At 39.2% G+C, this 20117-nt stretch overlaps 1 protein-coding gene across 1 annotated transcript in view; it reads left to right on the forward strand.

Annotated features, from left to right (window-relative positions):
• The window catches only part of TMX4 (thioredoxin related transmembrane protein 4), a 40450-nt gene extending 24957 nt beyond the window's left edge, over nt 1-15493 (forward strand). The window contains exons 6-8 of the mRNA XM_003905058.5: nt 5441-5542; nt 8983-9046; nt 10220-15493. Of these exons, the coding sequence (XP_003905107.4) occupies nt 5441-5542; nt 8983-9046; nt 10220-10590 (537 nt within the window). The 3' untranslated portion in view covers nt 10591-15493. The remainder of the gene's footprint in view (nt 1-5440; nt 5543-8982; nt 9047-10219) is intronic.
• The last annotated feature ends 4624 nt before the right edge of the window (nt 15494-20117 follow it).

Consider the following 20117-nt stretch of genomic DNA (forward strand, 5'->3'; position numbering starts at 1 on the left):
TAATGTATTTAGAAGATCAGAGCCTGTTGAACTAGTGATTATCTAGAAGATATCTAGAAGATCAGAGCCTACTGAACTAGTGATTCCTTAAGGGGCTTGAGTTTCTTTCTGCCTTAGAAGAGAAGCTAACTTGCTAGGTCGCACATTCTGGAGATAAAAGCTGGTCCTCAAGGTTCTAGGATCCCCTGGTGATGAGACACTCACGTGGCCGAATTCCTATCAACTCAGGAGTTGGTTTAGTTTGCATTTGGCCTTCTTAACTTTATACCAACTTCCCCTATGTTCTTGCTTGAGTAAATCCTTGAGGTGAGAAAGTCCCTTATGAGGCAGTTCCTGTGAGCTTCCTGCTGTTACCCTGAATCCCAGGGATCCTTGATATGTCATTCATAACACAGTGTGGACAAGAATAGATGATCTCCAGTGTTCTTTCCATCACTAAATTTAAATTGTCTTTCCAATTCAGTCATGATGGCATTCACCTGTATATTTTAATTTTTATATAAACTCACAGAAGTAATTACCCCATTAGCTGTTAATATCTGTCCTCACAGATAGTCTCAACATTTTACCCGTCTCACAGATGGAGTCACTGAGGCCTAGGAGATGGGATAGTTAGAGGAGTTTCTCAGAGAGTTGACGTTTTCAAAGGACAAAATCCATTTTGATTTTATATTATAGTAGCAACATAAAATTTCTTTGAAATTGTATACAACTTAAAGTGACTAAATGAAAAATGTTAATACTCTAATGGATGGTACAAGGTGAGGTAAATATCATGAAAGCAGTGTGCAGGAGACTGAACATCAGGAAGCATCACTACCAAATCTGGTGGCAGAGTTAGGATTAGAAGTCCTTGGGTTTTGTGTGTGGCACACGTGTGGAGAGAGACAGTCCGGTCTTCTGTCTTTCCTTTTTTCACAGTTGGCTACAATGCTACAGAGTGGCACTATCCTTCTCTTTCAGAAACACATTGTTTCACACCTTGCGTCTAGGCCCCTGAATCCTTTTATTTTTATTTTTTTCCTGGCATAGACTTGTTCCTAGAACCCTTTGAGCACTTAGTGCAGAATCTGGTACCTAGTTATGTGCTTGATAATTGCTTTTTGTTAGTTATATTTATTAATCATTGTTGTCTTTATTATTTTACTTTTCCCTTCTCTTTATAGGCAACATGCGATACTTTTACTTTTGTTAATTTTTTAGCCAGTGCTGATAGCAGGCTTAAAATAGGGTGCCATGGCAGTTGCTCAGCATATAGGTTGAGCATCCCCAAATCCAAAAATCCAAAATCCAAAATGCTCCATCATCTGAAACTGTTTGACAACCAGTGTGACACTTAAAGGAAATGCTCACTGGAGCGTTTTGGATTTCCGATTTTTGGATTTGTGATGCTCACCTGGTAAGTGTAATGCAGAAATCTGAAAAAATCAGAAATCTCTGAAGCATGTCTGGTCCCAAGCATTTGGGATAAGGGATACTCAACCTGTATATGCTTTTGCTAACTAGGTTTAGCATTTAAATGTATTTAAAGCATTTTTTATTGGATTTGGTGAATCTCTGCTGTTCACTGATAATATAGGATGTAACTTCCCTCTCCTAAATGTTACTGTTGTTTTGAGAGGATGTAGGCATATGGCACATTTTAGCTAAAATAAGATGTGCTACATCCTTGGGAGGACAATCTGTGTGATGGGTGCTACCTTCCTTTTTATTAGAATGACGTGACAGAAGACTTAAGGCTTTATTTAAAATATCTGATGATAAGAATTAAAAGCTATGAACATTTAGACTACAGAAAAACAAAGTGTATTTTAACTTGAAAACATTCCTCTATGATTTACATAGCATGTCTCTTCTCAATGTTTTTTTCGTATAAAAATGTTTAGGATGTTTTGTAGAATGTTATAGTGACAGTGGTGCACATCTGTAAGGTACCTCTCATAGATCCTACAAGAGGCTGCGAGGTTATGTTTTGTTACAAGTGCTGAGAGCTAAAGCATGAAAGAAGTGAAACGTTGGCCATCATTGAAGAGTCTTTTCTAGCTGTTTCCTTGCAAGGAAGATACTTTGGGGATTCTGATCTGTGTCTGAAAGAGTTAAAGGGCTTGTTCCAGAACTCCTCAGAGAATATATCCTATGACACGGGTGAACTCTAAATCCAAAGGCTCTCTGTCCTTCAGGGCCAGCCTAGGTTTGAATGAGACTCTGCAACACTGGGCTGGACGAGTGAGTGGGTGTGACTAAGCAGTATTTAATCCAACCTGCAGCAGTTTAGACTTCCAGCGGGACTGCTTGCCTCTCTGGGGAGGGAAGGCTCTACCTCATACATGGAGGCCTTGGCTTGGCTGTCTTCCTTAAGTCTATCTGACCACTGATTAGAATGCTCTTCTCATTTATTCTGTTGTAAAGATGTTTTAATTTCATCTTCTCACTCAAATATGCATGTGGCCAAAATTAGCTCTAATTTAATCATGTACTATGGTAGTATAAGATATCATGCCCATCAGATGACATTTTAGTGCATTTTCAGTGAACAGAGTAAGATACTTTTTTTTTTTTGAGACAGAGTCTTGCTCTGTCACCCAGGCTGGAGTGCAGTGGGGCAATCTCAACTCACTGCAACCTCCACCTCCTGGGTCCAAGCAATTCTCCTGCCCCAGTCTCCCAAATAGGTGGGACTACAGGCGCACACCACCACGCCTGGCTAATTTTTTGTATTTTTGTTAGAGATGGAGTTTCACCATATTGGCCAGGCTGGTCTCGAACTCCTGACCTCGTGATTCACCCGCCTCGGCTTCCCAAAGTGCTCAGATTACAGGTGTGAGCCACCGCGCCCGGCCGCAGTAAGATACTTTCTTATTCATCTAGTACAATAGTATAAGGTATCATGCCCATCAGGTTACATTTTTGTGCATTTTCCGTGAACAGCATGGGATATTTCCTTGTGGTAAGCATGTATAATATTGAACAAGGATCAGTATTTTCCACAAGTGAAAACTGTCACTTTGCCTAGTAATTAAAGAAACAGAAACACAATGATCTAAAACTGAATTGGATTTTATTTAATAAGCTATTCCTTTGGAAACATATATAAAGCAAAACTTCAAGGACATGTTACCATTAATCCTAACACTTATAAGGGGCTTTAAAGACGTTGTAGACTCAAAGTAAACAGGTAAATATTTATATCTGTACTTGTGAAAGTACAACCTGATTAATGAATCGTTACTAATAATGACCTAAAAGACCAGAAGATGGCAGAGTTTCTCCAAGAAACTCAAATCCCTTTAAAAAGGAAGTTGATACAAGAAAACTGAAGTGCAGCTTATTAAAATAAGAGGATGTTTTGAAAGTACTAAGTGTTTGAGTCAGAATGCAATGCTTCAAAAGCAAATGATTTAATGAAATTAAAAAGTAATGTAGAAAGTTTCTTGAGAGTTGCATTAATCATTTATTTTGCAGAAAGGGCATGAGATACTGTATAGAAGGACTTAAAACTGCACATTATTTTTCCTAACCATATGAGTAAGATAAATCAGCAGATGCTTATAAAGCAAGTTCTAGAATACATTCATGGGTTGGCACAGAGGCAGATTGACTTTGACCATCTTCTAATTCTTTGGCACATTTTAGGGTTTAATCTTGATAATACTGAGTCCCCCGAGAAAAGCATAAGTTTAATACATAGTATTTTCTAAAGTAGGAAGCTATACAGTAAATTTTAAAACTTCCATTGAAAAGAGTTTGAATGAAACGGTGTTTTGATATCTGAAATATGCCTTTTGCTTGCTGGGTTGTAAAATGCTAAGTTATCTTTTTTTTTTTTTTTTCGAGATGAAGTCTTGCTCTGTCGCCCAGGCTGTAGTGCAGTGGTACAGTCTCAGCTCACTGCAACCTCCGCCTCCTGGGTTCAAGCGATTCTCCTGCCTCAGTCCCCTGAGTAGTAGGATTACAGGCACATGCCACTATGCCCAGCCACTTTTTGTATTTTTAGTAGAGACAGGGTTTCACTATATTGGTCAGGCTGGTCTCGACCTCGTGATCCGCCCACCTCAGCCTCCCAAAGTGCTGGGATTACAGGCGTAAGTCACCCACTGCGTCCAGCCAAGTTACTCTTAATAAGCAGTTGTCCTGGTTAAACACACGCTGATGACCAGTGCCATCAACAGAGGACAGATGCCAGTTTTACAGTTTGAGAGTGTGTTTGCCTTTCCTGTGAATAAATAGCTCAGGCATTTGATGCATCTTTTCCTTATTCAACAAATACTGATTGAACACTTTGATTCCATGTGTCAGTGTTTAAAATACTTGCTGAGTCTTTAGCTCTATCTCTTCTGCTGAATAAGAAATTGTAGAGAGATATTTCAGATTATGCTAAATCAGTTTACAAGCTTTTTTCTTTGTTTATTTATCATTCCAAATTAAGCCAGAATAAAATATGTTAATTAATTGCATTGACGTAAGCTAAGAAACCAATGGGAGTGATTTAGATTTTGAGAAATAGGAAATTAAAATAGAAACTTGGACTAATTTTCATCAACCTTACTGGTTCTAGGCAAGTCATTGTCATTACCTTGCTTGCTGATGATATTTGGAGCCATATCATCCTGTGCTTGAATTTTAGTTAATGGCCATTTTTGAAGCTGTCAGAGTCTTAAACCAAAGACTGAGTCATTGTGAGGAAGCATGGCTCCTGCAACTCTACATCTAAGTAGACTTTGATGTTTTGACTTTGAAATAGCAAGTTCGTATCTGTTAATTTCTGTATGATTTAGCATGTAAATAATTTCTAGCTATGATTATGTCCCTTATTTTTAGAGTGTTTGTCGTCAAATAGAGTCTTAGGGAACAGTAAGCATGAAGGGATGTACACTCTATTCAAAGACTGCTGGAATCTCATTTACTCATAATAAATTAACCAGAAAAACTGATTCTTCTGTCTACTGTTACATTTTATGTTTTCTGGTAATTTACTAAACTTTGAAAGGATGAATAGGTGTAGAGCAATGAGAGTCTGATTAGAAAAAAGAGGTATGGAGACATTTTAAATGGTTGACGTTCTGTAAGTCATAATTTAGTTTTACTAAAAAGTCAGAGGCCCAAACAGTTTAATTTTTTAATGAATGCCCTATTATAAGTAAACATTGAGATGTATATAATAGGGGAGGAGGGCCAAAAGCATCCATCATGGTGGAAGAAAGGACTATCACAATGATTCTACCAGAATTCTATCCAGATTATGACCTCTAAGCAGGCATAACTTTTTTTTTTAGTAATGACTTTGATTACTACTGTGTTTCCCAATATTATAAAATTGACTTGTTCTTTAAGAATCATTTAGATATATAAACCTATGTATGTAAAAACAACAGCTAGAGAGGGAGATTGAAATATTTTTGGTTCTCTTAAAAATTAATATTTTTTTTTCTTCTGATTCCAGCATCTTCACAACTATTTCACAGTGACCCTTGGAATTCCTGCTTGGTGTTCTTATGTCTTTTTCGTCATAGCCACCTTGGTTTTTGGCCTTTTTATGGGTCTGGTAAGAGATAATACCAAACCTTTTTCTATCTTTAAGGCAAAATGGATTTCATGTACAAGTAAAAGGCAACCAAGAAAGAAAAAGCACATAAAAAATAGTATTTTGTGTAATCTAAGTAGTTAAATAGCATTTGTTTGTTTGAGACTGCTTTCAATGGTAATGTGAGATATAATAGAAAATTTATTAAATTCTTATCTTCTAATCTTATCCTTTAAGTATTTTGAAGATGTGTACTGCCTAGACTATAGACAGTGATTAAAAAAAAAGAGAGAGACCGTACTTGAATTGATAGTTTCTACGACAACTGAGTCAGCTGTGATTTCACACGTTGCCTACTTAATTAGAACACTGTAGTGATAAGGCCAATGTTTTGAATTTGTTCCTTGGGTAGATGCAAGATTTTTGTTGTTGTTGTTCTTATCCTCCAGTTAAACTAATCCTGACTAGCTGCTTATGCATACACTCTGGTTTTCCTGAGATAGATAATGTAGTTAAAACAACACAGTTATTCTTTGGGCATGAAAATCAGTATGCAGTATTTATCTGTGTATTTTCTCCCCAGGTATTTCAGGCAAGTGTTGAATAATAAATTGATTTATCTAACTATATAGGCAACTATAAATGTTTAGCATGTTGTACTTTTTATTGTTTTTTTCTTTCTCTTAACCTAATCTTGATTAGTTTGACTGCATTTTAAACCCTAACTAAACCAAAAAATTTTAAAAATCCTTTATACTGTATACTAATCACATAGTTCCTAAACACTATAATGGGAATAATTGACCATTACTAAAAATTTATGTCAAAGAACAGACTTCAAGGTAAGATTATCTTAAAGTCTATCCTTATATTTTATAATGAATTTTGACTCTTCAGCAAGTTCTTTTTAAAAATAAGCTTAAAATGTTAACAATTGACTTATAGTAAGTGATAACTCCAAGAGGCCAAAGAGGCTCGATTTGACTTTTCCATGAACATGCTTAATACATATCATGGCTTATCTTTGAAACTTGGCTCCTGATGTTAACTTCAGGGATAGGAATGGGGCTTACTTAGATATCTGTATATGTCCTTCATTAGGTCCTGGGTATGTTCTGTTCTGTTGCATTAATCTTTTTGCTAATTAACATGTCCCCATTGCTCTCGTCTAAAGGGATTCAACACTGGATATAAATAGAATGTGACTGTCTGTGCTTCTCCCATCTGTTGTCTGATGCTAGATTTTTCTAGCAGTGTGTTTTGGGGCTACCGTAGTGTGAGGTTCTTGTAGGGGGAACGGTATGAGGTCCCAGGCGAGTCAATGATGGAGTTATAGGGAATGTAGGTTGTGTGTGAACTTGTTGGGAGACTACTGAAAATGCTTAGAGTTTTAGAATATTATTTTCGATGTTGACTTCAAGTCCATGAAATTGAGTCAGGCCTGCCTGCCTACACCTTGGATTCCTTTGGAAACCTAGATTCAGATAATCAGTGCAGAAAGGTTATTGGAGGCTTGGCCTGAAGTAAGGAGAGAGTGATTCTAGCCTGTTCGAGTGATTAAGTGAGATAAACTACCCTTCCTTAATAAGAAAATAACTTTAACAAAATATTATTAACTTTTTTAACAAAATAATAATAATTTCAAAGCATACAAATCATAAATTTAAAAAGATTCATACATTAATTGTTAATAAGTTTCCAAAAAATAACAAACACGTGTCTGTGTTCAAAGTGCCTGTTTTAGGCTGGGCACAGTGGCTGAGGCCTGTAATCCTGACACTCTGGCAGCCCGAGGCAGGTGGATCATTTGAGCCCAGGAGTTTGAGACCAGCCTGGGCAACATGGTAAAACCCTGTCTCTACAAAAAATACAAAAATTAGCCTTGCATGGTAGCACACACCTGTAGGCCCAGCTACTTGGGAGGCTGAGGTGGGAGGATCACTTGAGCCCAGGAGTTCGAGGCTGCTGTGAGCCATAATCTTGCCACTATACTCCAGCCTGGGTGACAGAACTAGACCCTGTCTCCAAAAAAAAAAAAAAAAAAAAAAAAAAAAACCCTCTCTCTCTCTATATATACACACACACATACAATGCCTTTTCTATAACTGTTAAGTATATTAAAGTAAACACACAACTGCTAGAATTTTTGCCTTTAGTAACGTTTAATTTCTTATGTACTTTCAACTTCTGTTTTGTGAGAGTTATACAATTTGAAACAGCTGCATTCTTATCCCATTTTAAATCATCTATTCCAGAATGACATTTTTGTTAACTTCTAGGATGATACAGAAGTGTTTCTCAATTGTTTTCATATCTTAGCCACATAGGGAATATTTATGTAGCATGCCAGGGTAAAGGTATACTGAGGGTCAAAGCTGCCCGAGGCTGGCTCTGAATGGCCCAGACTCCTTGAAGGATGACATGTCTGTTGGGAAGCTAGCATCTAATTTTTTTTTTTTTTTTTTGGTAACCTCACCAACTGAGTCAAAATTAAATGACTAAGTTAGATAGACTAAACCTGAGATAAAATTGTTGAATGTACAATTTTCCAGAATAGAAGAGTAGGATAAATTAAGGTGCTGGATATGGTAATTAACCTGATTTGATCATTATACTGTATATACATGCATTGAAACATCACGTTGTACCCCATCCGTATATATAGTTACTGTGTGTCAATTATAAATAAAAAAGAAAAGTCAGAAAAAAAATGTGTCCTGGAATAGCCAGTAAACATACAACTATCACATTAAAAGGTAAGGTTTTCAAACTGGAATCATTTCAGAATGAATGTTTTTTTCTCGTTGTTGTTCAAATTGATTTAATGGCTTAGAGCTTATTGTTCCCCAACCCACCAAGCCTTCCTGCAACTCATTGCCCCACCTCCTGGGTCTCCTCAGTTTGGCATTCAGGGCTTTCTCTGGATCCAAGATCCCCCCATGGAAATCCAACTTGGTTTAGCTTAGAGCAGCCAGGCGGTGCTGCTGTTCTCTCCTGACTGCCCAGGGCATTAAACACCCCCTCCTTCAAAGTCATCCTCAGTCCTTCCCCACCCACAGCTGGCTGTAATATTTGTGAAATGTTCTTCCACTCAATCACGGGTTACCCATTGGTGAGGGGCAGCCTATATAAAGAGTGGTTTGGTTGTCCAGAATAGTGTATTTAAAAAGACTTGATTCATAGTGTCTGTCTTCTTACACCTGCTTGGTTCATCTATTTATAGTGGGTTCTCTGTAGACTTTTGGCTTTGTGACCACTTTCTAAATTAATATTTTCCTGTGTTATATCACATTTGAAAAGTAGGAAATTCTTAATTATATCCTTGTCTCTTGTGAAGACTTTTGACTGGCTGCTAATTATTAGTCTAAGAATATCTGATTATAGAAGCAAGGCCTAATTTTGAGGCCCTTTGGTAATAAATGTCCTATCTATTCACTGTAAAATCACTTTTTTCCCTCCAGGTCTTGGTGGTAATATCAGAATGTTTCTATGTGCCACTTCCAAGGCATTTGTCTGAGCGTTCTGGTAAGTACCATAAGCTCCTGTGATCTAGAGTGTTTTTGGAATTCTGTGGTGTGCCTTTTTGTGCTCATATAGATAGTGGGTTTTCTCTGTGATTTACTAGGTGAGCAAATCATCACTACCAGATTTCTTAAAATATGTTTTCTAGGTAGATTTGAACAAAAATTATTTTTCTCCCTTTCTTAAATTAGGAAATATTTCATTTTGGCAATTGCTTTTTCTTTTTAAGTGTGTGCACTTCATTAATCAGTATCATATTTTCCTTTATTCTAACTAGAACTAGAAGGGAAGAAGGGAAACTCAATATATATTGAGTCTGCTGTGTGCTAGTAACTCTCCTAAGTCCTTTAAAAGCAGTTTTCCCAAATCATTGCACTGCTGCACACTTCTTCTGGGGCCGGGTGCCCCTGGATTTGCATGTCTTTATTCCAGACTATTTCTGAGACTGCATAAAGATGTTCATGAGACTTTGTAATTGTTGAATTTTATGTGGGAGTTTAAATAAGCTCATGTTTCTTTTTAGTTCTTGAAGTTTTTGAGGCTTTGAGACTTCCATAGATAATTTGAAAATATGATTCTTAGAATTCTTAAAAGTAATAGAAACCCAATATCAAACATTTTAGGAAAACAAATGAAAATTTATTAGCTCACATAACTGAAAAGCCCAAGGACATTCTAGCTTCAAGCATGGCCCGAGTGATGTTAGGTTTCTCTTTCTGTGTGGCTTATTCATAAGAGCTGTTGACAGTCCTTGCACACTTTCTCTGTTTAAAAATCCCTGAAGAAAAAGAGGCTTTTTCTCCTGACTCTGACCCAGAACTCCTGGGGAGTACTTTGAGTGGCTTAGCTTGTCACATCTCTGAACCAATCACCATGACCGATAGAGTCACTGAGCTTTCTACAAGACACAATATACAGAGCGTAAAGGAAATTTTGCCCTTGCTGCCCACATGCCCTGCTGAAGTCATTATGGTCCATGAAATCTCCAGAGACAGATGGAGAAGCCCTAAATGGGGCTAGGATGCCAACCAGAGAATCTGTCCTCTGTGACCATAGCTTCAAGATAGAAAAAACTGTCACTTACCCTCTATTTTTATTTCACAGCTAAACACACTCAATTGATTACTGAATTACCATTGTTTATTCAGAGGATATTCCTCTTTCTTCCCTCCACAGAGCAGAATGGGAGGTCAGAGGAGGCTCATAGGGCTGAACAGTTGCAGGATGCAGAGGAGGAAAAAGATGATTCAAATGAAGAAGAAAACAAAGACAGCCTTGTAGATGATGAAGAAGAGAAAGAAGATCTTGGCGACGAGGATGAAGCAGAGGAAGAAGAGGAGGAGGACAACCTGGCTGCTGGTGTGGATGAGGAGAGAAGTGAGGCCAATGACCAGGGGCCCCCAGGAGAGGACAGTGTGACCCGGGAGGAAGTAGAGCCTGAGGAGGCTGAAGAAGGCATCTCTGAGAAGCCCTGCCCAGCTGACACAGAGGTGGTGGAAGACTCCTTGAGGCAGCGTAAAAGTCAGCATGCTGACAAGGGACTGTAGATTTAATGACACGTTTTCAAGAATACACACCAAAACAATATGTCAGCTTTCCTCTGGCCTGCAGTTTGTACCAAATCCTTAATTTTTCCTGAATGAGCAAGCTTCTCTCTTAAAAGATGCTCTCTAGTCATTTGGTCTCATGGCAGTAAGCCTCGTGTATACTAAGGAGAGTCTTTCAGGTGTGACAATCAGGATATAGAAAAACAAACGTATTGTTGGGATCTGTTTGGGGACTGGGATGGTAACAAGTTCATTTACTTGGGGGTCAGAGAGTCTTGACCAGAGGAGGCCACTTCCAGCCCTAATTAGCACCTTCTAGAGACAAGGCTGCAGGCCCTGTGAAATGAAAGCCAAGCAGGAGCCTTGGCTCCTGAGCATCCTCAAAAGTGTAGCGTAGAAGCCTTGCTTCCTTTTCTTGTGTAAAGTATTTATTTTTCTCAAATTGCAAGAAACATCTGGCACCACAGTGCATGAAAAATCTTTTACAGCTAGAAATTGAAAGGGTCTTAGGTATAGAGAGCAGCTCAGAAGTCATCCCAGCTGTCTGAATCTCTTGTGTTTTATTTCTTACCTATAATTTTTCCATCTTTTCCACCATGGGCATTCAGGCTCTCCACACTCTTCACAATTATCTCTTGGTCAGAGGACTCCAGTAGCAGCCAGGTTTACATGAACTGTGTTTGTTTATTCTGACCTAAGCGTTTAGATAATCAGTATCCATAACCCATGAAGCCGTGACTGCCAAACATCTCAAATGAAATGTAGCCATCAGAGACTCAAAAGGAAGTAAGGATTTTACAAGACAGATTTAAAAAAAATTGTTTTGTCCAAAATATAGTAGTAGTTGTTCTTGTTTTTAAGTTTTCTTAGCAATATTTTTCAAGCCAGAAGTCCTCTAAGTCTTGCCAGTACAAAGTAGTCTTGTGAAGAAAAGTTGAATATTGTTTTGTTTTGTTTTCATCTCAAGGTGTTCCCTGGGTCTTGAACTACTGTAATAATAACTAAAAAACCACTTCTGATTTTCCTTCGGTGATGTGCTTTTGGTGAAAGAATTAATGAATTCCAGTACCTGAAAGTGAAAGATTTGATTTTGTTTCCATCTTCTGTAATCTTCTAAAGATTGTATCTTTGTAAATCTCTCAGTACTCAGTCTACTTTAAGTACCCAGGGAGGCTAATTTCTTTTGAAAAAAATCTATCCATCTACTTCTCTCTTACCTGATTTATGTGTTAGAATAAATTCATGAAATTAGATTCCAAGCATATGAAAGATGCCTAAAGTTGATTCTGTGCCCCTTGGATCCAGGCAGAATAATGAGTACAGGTTTAAGAAATTCTAAAAGTTTCTGTCATCTTTAGAAAGGAACATGCAGTATATTTCTATCTGGCTGTTTAGATAACCCTTTCCTTGTATTAACTGCGAGCACGGAGCTCACTGTGGGGGAGGTTCTGAAACTCTGCCCTCCAGTGGTTGAATGAGGATGTTGCAAGACTTGCACAAAGGAGGTTGTTCTTCTGACAGCATCAATTTTTAGAGATGGCTCTTTTTCATCTTTCCAATTCAGTTACTTGACAGTCTTCTTCCCCAGTATGGTGAAGTTTGTTAAGAGTCACCAGTAACTGTGCTTTTCAGACAGTAGTGCAGCTTCAAGTTCAAGGCCATCACTGGGCTGATGGGCTGGGAGAACCTTACCATGTGCCTGCCTATTTCCTGCCGCCTTAGTCACTGCCCATTTCCTGCCCCCTTGGTCGCTGACACACCTTCACCCAAAGTGCCATGGTTCTGATGGTGGCAGTTCCATCTCCCTGACATCAGGAAGCTTTTCTGGATCAGAGCAGAGCAGGGCCTGCCTGCCCTCGTGTCACTGGATTTCTTTCTCTTACAATTAGCTGAAACAGAGTGTTCAAAGAACAGTAAACTCAGGTTCAGAGGTATTATGGAATAAGAATGATTTTATAGTTTGGCTTTTCTATATAATGCCTCCCCCTCAAACTGAAATATTCATTTTTTTAGTGGAGTATTTGACTAGAGGGGAGGAAGGGCAGAAATACAGTCTACACTGGCTTTTAAAAATGTAAAGCCAGTTTCCAACTGAACCCCAAATAGTACAGGTTGAACATTCCTGATCCAACAATCCAAAACCCCAAATGCTCCAAAATCTTAAACTTTTTGAGTTTCAACATTTTGTCAGAAGTAGAAAACTTTACACCTGACCTCATTTGACAGGTGGCAGTTACAGTGCAATCAAAACTTTGTTCCATGCACAAGATTCTTAAAAATATTGGTTAAAATTACCTTCAAGCTGTGTTATATAAGGTGTATATAAAAAATAAATGAATTTTGTGTTTAGACTTGGGTGTACTCCCAAGATACCTCCTTATATATATACAAAAATCCCCAAATCCAAAAATATTTGAAACACTTCTGGTCCCACACATTTTGGATAAGGGATATTTGACCAATATCTAATTATATAATAAGAAAAATATATTTTTTTTTTTTTTTTTTTTTTTTTTTTTGAGGTGGAGTTTCACTCTTGTTGCCTAGGCTGCAATGGCACAATCTTGGCTTACTGCAACCTCCGCCTCCCTAGTTCAAGGGATTCTCCTGCCCCAGCCTCCCAGGTAGCTGGGATTACAGGCATGCGCCACTGTGCCTGGCTAATCTTGTATTTTTAATAGAGATGGGGTTTCGCCATGTTGGTCAGACTGGTCTTGAACTCCTGACCTCAGGTGATCCACCCGCCTCAGCCTCCCAAAATGCTGGGATTACAGGCGTGAGCCACCACGCCTGGCAGAAAATGTATTTTCTTGCTCAGCAGTACTTTAAAAAAAAAAAATTGAAGGATGAGGAAAAAACATCTTGGAGAAAAGGACCCATTAAAACTTTAAATATCTATGGGAACCATTTTTCCTGATTTTCCCTTTTTTAACATCATGGCAAAGATGGGTTTTTTCCCAAGTGACGTGATAAGTATAACTAATTTAATGTCTTTCCACTTGAATATTTTAGGTTTGTTTTCAATACTTAATGAATGTAAAACTAAAGAAGAAAAGTCAACCTAAAATAATTTAAGCTTAAAATTATATGAACATTTCTATAAGAGTTTGTGGGTTTTTTCTGTAGATAATATATTTGATCCAGAACTCAAGTGCATGGAAACATGATTTTGATTTTTAAAATCTAAAAAAAAAAATTAAAATCATGCTTCCCTCTATTGCAATACCAGTTATTTAGTCACCGAATGGTATTTTATGTAAATTAAAATTAGGTGAATGCAATGCAGGTAACTGGTTTTGGAATGGGAATGTGCAGTGCTTTATGTTTGGGGAGTTGGAACAGGGTGCCTCTTCCTCAATTAAAAGGAAAGTTTGAAACTTCTGATTACCTTTATGTTGGTTTCTCTTATTATTTATCTCTTGCTAGATCTGCTAAACCAACCCAGCTTGCTCAGAGATCTCATACTGAAGCATCATACGGGCAATCCACATCTTTCTTTCCCTTTGAAGTATAGTCATTGGATGGGATGAGGTGCGGGCCTGTTGGGTTCACAGGGCCTTGCACTGCATGGGCACATACTTACAAGCTCATCTTGTGCATAGAATCCCTGTCTGTTAGCCACAGGCCTCTTTAACTGTATACATTCAAAATAACTACTATAGTAGAAAATAGATAAGCTTCAGCTGAGTTGGCTTTTGATCGTGGAAAAAGCCAAAATTTGACTTTTTATGGCCAAAATTCCTTGTTGACAGCTGTGATATCCTGATATGATTTGGGAATATGTCAGTCTACAGAACCTGCATCCTGTAAAAACACCTATGGGGTAGATGATAAAAGTCATTTTTAAGGCAAGTACTTACCATGTGACTTTTTATTACCAAATGTATCAGTAGTGGAGCTGGTATGTTGTTTTATAGGATGGAAACATTAAAAGTCCAGAGAAAAATAAATTTTAAGAAAAGGTGGAAAAGATAGGGTAAACCGGAGATTTCAGCATAAAATCTTTAGTATGAAGTGAGAAAAAGAAGAGGGAGATTGGTTGTCTTGCTCGTGTCAATAGGCTATCTGTCTTTCATCTTGGTGTTGCAGTGTTACTTCTGTCAGTTAAATTATAAATATGTGGTTGACCCATCCTGTCAGATGTACCAGCATTTTTGGAAGAATTCGTTCAAATCTCTTATGCCAACAGAAAAGTTCCTTCTTGTGTAATATCTCTTTACCTCAGTCCTACACTTTGATTCTCTGGAGGAGATTTTAGCTTGTCTTAAAAAGCCAAATTTGGAGTCATCAAGCCTGCTGAACCTGATGGGGCAGCTTTTTGAACAGCTTTCCGGAAGCAAGAGCTTCAGTTGAAAAGCCCTTTGATCGCTTCAGCCCAGGACATGGCCTTCACATGGCTTATTCTCAGTAAAGCTTTATGTAGACTGTGACGCTATATATGTGTGACTCATACAACTTTGACGTGTTTCTGAAGTAGTTTAATCATATTTGTTATTAGTCTGTTTGTGGAAATGCAATTTTTATACTAAAAACATTGCTTATTTGCAATGCGGTATGTTATAAATGTGTTGTTTATATTATCTGTATTAGTCTTAGCCTAATGAACCTAATTATTTTTCTTTCTGTATTTTTTGCTTCCTTAAATAGCATCTGCAGCTATTGGAATGAGAAATCCAGATACGTGTTTCAAGTAGTACAATGCCTGAATCACAAATCACTTGATCACAGTATTGTATATAATCCCCGATCCTATTTGTTTCATTTTATTGTAAATTCCCATTTGCATCAAAACCTAATGATAGTGATTAATAAGTAAAAACAAATGGTGTATTGCTTTTCATACAAGTGTTTTCACAAAAACCATTTGCCTAGGCAGCAAAAAATATTAATTTGTTAAAAAAAATTTTCCTTCGTGTCCATCCTCCATCTAGTCTGTTCATTCATTCTCTCTCTCTCTCCCTTCCTGACTCGGTGAAACTCAGACCACGTGCCTTTTAGTTGCTCTGGAAAGTGCACAAAACCAAGACTGGGTCCAAAGATCCAAGGCCCTTCCAGCCACTGTGTTGCCTTCAGAAACCTCTGGGGTCTCCCTCTATCCTGAGGTCTTGGGGTAGCCAGATGGCAAAGGATGCTACTAATCCCCCAAGACACTATGGATTGGCCTTGTCCTTGGGGCTTTCAGAAAACTCCCTTCTACGCCTAACGCTCACCACCACTATAGTGGAAAAACATCAAGGAGGTAAGGTGAGTCCTTGAAACCCCCTCAGAGACTGAAACGATGGAGATTTGATTTTGGTCTTCTGGAAGATGGTGGGGGATGTGTGTAGTGAGAAGACAGTTATTAAACCTGCATACCACCAAGGCCCTCCCTCAGAGATACTGGCTCAGAATGCTTATTTGCCTGTACAGAGAAAAATGTCTCATGCTGTCTGCCTAGATGACTTTGGTTATTCATCCTTGCCTATAGCAAAACTTGCAGCTTTCAAGCCAGCAACACTGAATTACAAATTTAACCTCCTGCTTTGCTCTAGTCTTGAATGCTCTTTGGAACATATTTCACAATAATAGAAATTCTTTCTTAGAACATGTGAGCTTCTTGATATTGATAACTGTGTTACAGTAGCCCAGGCTGTACTAACAGATCCCCCAAATCTCGGGGGCTTTAAGAACAAGAATTGTATTACTGATTCACAGAGGCCAGGCCAGGCATCCCAGGCAGGCTCTGTCCTATGCAGGTTTTTCTGGGCCTCAAGGTCAAGGGAGGCTTTGCCATTTAACATGTGGCTGCTGGGCTGGGCATGGTGGCTCACACCTGTAATCCCAGTACTTTGGGAGGCCGAGGCAGGTGGATCACCTGAGGTCAGGAGTTCGAGACCAGCCTTAGTAATGTGGTGAAACCCTATCTCTACTAAAAATACAAAAATTAGCCAGCCGTAGTGGCAGGTACCTATAATCCCAGCTACTCAGGAGGCTGAGGCAGGAGAATTGCTTGAACTCGGGAGGCGGAGGTTGCAGTGAGCCATTGTATGGAGGCGGAGGTTGCAGTGAGCCACTGCATGGCGGATGGCATGCAGTGAGCCATCATGCCATTGCACTCCAGCCTCTGCGACAGTGCGAGACTCCGTGTTAAAACAAACAACAACAACAACAAAACGTGACTGCTAAGGTGGCTCTGATCATTTCCATCCCAGTGAGTCAGGAGTAAGAGATGGAGGAACATTGCTGAGAGATTTTAAAGCGAGGCTGCTGCGCATGTGTCATTTATGTTCACATTTCCTGTGAGAGAACTTAGTCACAGGGTCATGCCTAACTGAAAGGAAGACTGAGATGTGTAATCTTGCTGTGTGCTTAAGAACAAAGGGAACTTGAGAGCTAGCAATCTCGTGCCATAATGACTTTTTCTTGCCCCCCTTTGTAGGCCTAGGACCTTCTATAGAGTAAGCTCCTGGGACATAGTATAAATGCACATATGGCAGGAGAGGACAGAGTACCTATGGTCTCAGTGCTGGCGATCTTCCTGCTGGACTTGACCACCGTGGCTCTTCAAGCTACCAGAGTTTTCAAACTGAAAATTGTCATTTCATGGAGTTTGTATTTTACTTGGGAAGGTGAATATTAGCAGGAAACAAGTTACAAGTGGAAAAGTTAACAAATGCTATATGAGTTTATAAAAAGGAACCTGACCTGGGCTGAGGGTGTAGATGGTATGTGTGACCAGGAGGGCTACATTTGGGGCTGCGGAGGCTGAGGTGGGTGTGGGACCCCTTGGGCACACACAAGCAACCTTTAAGCAACGTGTGTGGAAACAGAGGTTAGCACTGATCTCAAGGAGAATGTCTTTACTAAGCCATCGTGGTAGATTCTTGCCCTCATTTTCTTATGCGGGAGTGATGGAGGCACAGTTTCTTACTAATCTTTCCATGAGCTTTTTCTCATTTCAATATCTTTGATATCCCAATCAGTAGGCTTGGCACAGTGGCTCACGCCTGTGATCCCAGCACTTTGGAAGGCCGAGGTGGGTGGATCGTTTGAGCTCAGGAGTGCGAGACCAGCCTGGGCAACATGACGAAACTCCGTCTCTACAAGGGATACAAAAATTAGCCGGGCATGGTGGTGCCTGCCTGAAGTCCCAGCTACTTGAGAAGCTGAGGAGGGAGGATTGCCTGAGCCTGGGGAGGTTGAGGCTGCAGTGAGCAGTGATTATGCCTCTCCACACCAGTCTGGATGACAGAGCAAGACCCTATGTTTAAAAAAAAAAAAAAAAAAAAAGGCCGGGCGCGGTGGCTCAAGCCTGTAATCCCAGCACTTTGGGAGGCCGAGGCGGGCGGATCACGAGGTCAGGAGATCGAGACCATCCTGGCTAACATGGTGAAACCCCGTCTCTACTAAAAATACAAAAAACTAGCCGGGCGTGGTGGCGGGCGCCTGTAGTCCCAGCTACTCGGAGGCTGAGGCAGGAGAATGGCCTGAACCTGGGAGGCGGAGCTTGCAGTGAGCCGAGATCGCGCCACTGCACTCCAGCCTGGGTGACACAGCGCGAGACTCCGTCTCAAAAATAAAAATAAAAATAAAAATAAAAAAAAATTAAAAAAAAAAAAAAAAAAGATAGTGACTTCAAAAAGCAGCCCGTGATTATTCTTAGCGGCGGAGGGGGACAACTGCCTCATTCATAATATGTAAATGAAGTGGTGATTTATGGCCAAACCCAAGTCAGGGAGGCCTTTGTGTGTAATATACCAAAAAGGGTTTTATGATTGAGTAATATTTAAATTGGTGACCTTTAATAGGCTGATCATGTGAATCTCCAAGGATAAGTTTAGTTTCTAGCATTTTCAAACTTAACTTGAAAAGTGATATTGTGAAATAGATTATTTGAAAACCATCGCACTACAAAAACTAGAAATGCTGACTAAAATACAACCAGTATCGTTTTAAAGATAGAACTGAGCTCAAAAGAGAGTAAGAAAAATTCACAAAGCCAAAAATCAAGATGTCAATAAATATGACCTGATATCGGAACTGCCACCAGTGGTGGTGGAGAGAGCAGCAGCTCCCTTAGGTAACCAGAGAGAGTACATTTTATTGTCCATGTAGGTATAGGATGCAAAGCCTTGACTATAGCCAAGTTAGAAAGCTGGAACTGATACTACATAAAATTCCCAGCTACATCCTTGGTGAAATAAAAAATCTCACTAGAACATAGACACTTCAAGAAACCTTTTCTGTCTTAGCCTGGTCTATGTGTTGAAAAATAATAGACTTCCCTAAGAAATCACAATCAATGGTCTGACCTCACACAACTTGGAGTTTGAATTTACAGTAGCTTCATAGTCTCAAAAGGACCTAAACCAAAACAATTCTCATAAAAGGGCTAATGGGGTTGGCGGGATGTGCACATGGTGGGGCGGGGGAGGCGGGAATGGATATGTAGAGCTGCTCTTGAAAACACCCTCAGTCTCGCTTAAAGATTCCGATAGATAAAGTCTCACTTAAAATAAACTCATAATTCAAAATTACATATCACACAAGGAAACTATCAGATAGCAAGGTGAGACTTGCTTAAACCCTTGGGATAAAATTATTAAATAGAAACTTTAGATTAAAAGAAAAATAAGCATGTAACACATAACACAAAAGAATTAGGCACTTTTTTTCCCTCAAAATAATGTATTTTAGGTTCATCCATCTTGCACGTATCCGTAGTTCAATTCTTTTTATTGGTGTGTAGTATTTCATTGCATAAATACTCAATGTGTTGCTTATTCCTTCCACTATCCACAGACTTATAGAGAGTTTCTAGTTCTTAGCTGGTCCTTTGAATATTTTGATTGTGAGACATCCCCTGGACTATTCTACTAATAATCTTTGGGAGAAATGCCAAAATGTTAGAAATATATTCCTCAGGATTTTCCAAGATTTGTTCTTGTAGAAAGCAACATATATTACCCTAGCAAGGAGCAGATATTTGAGAACACAAACACTGGAACATGTCTTCCTGGGGTTGGATCCCAGGAAGACTCTGGGATCTGCCACTTGCCAGCGGTGGTGTGAATTTGAGTAAGTTACCCAACTTCTCTGTGCGTCATATTTACAATGGGGATAATAAAAGACTTCCACATCCACTAATGAAGGTCTAGACAATTTTAACCACCCCTCCCAATGAAGATAACCAGGAAAGCTGATTTTAAAATATATGTATAGCTACACACTTGAAGGCATCAAAGTTTACAAGATGATGAAGAATATCAGGCCAAGATCTAGGAGAAATTGTAAGGTCAGGAATGTGATCCTGTTGTTTGGGGCCGTGTTTCTCCTGAGGGCATTTACTGTTATGGAGTAGGGGTAAGGGGTGTGTTGAGAGGCTGAGTAATGGTTATGAGAACTTTGTCTTCTGAGGAGACAGGGAATGGCTAAGGATGGGAGGGCCTGTGAAGGACTCACATTAGGAATAAGGATGAACCATAAGTCAGCAGACCCCACAGACACTGAAACTCAGCCTTGGCCTATGCAACTTCCGAAATCAGGAT

This window comes from Papio anubis, chromosome 16 (assembly GCF_008728515.1).
Source record: "Papio anubis isolate 15944 chromosome 16, Panubis1.0, whole genome shotgun sequence".
NCBI lineage: Eukaryota > Metazoa > Chordata > Mammalia > Primates > Cercopithecidae > Papio > Papio anubis.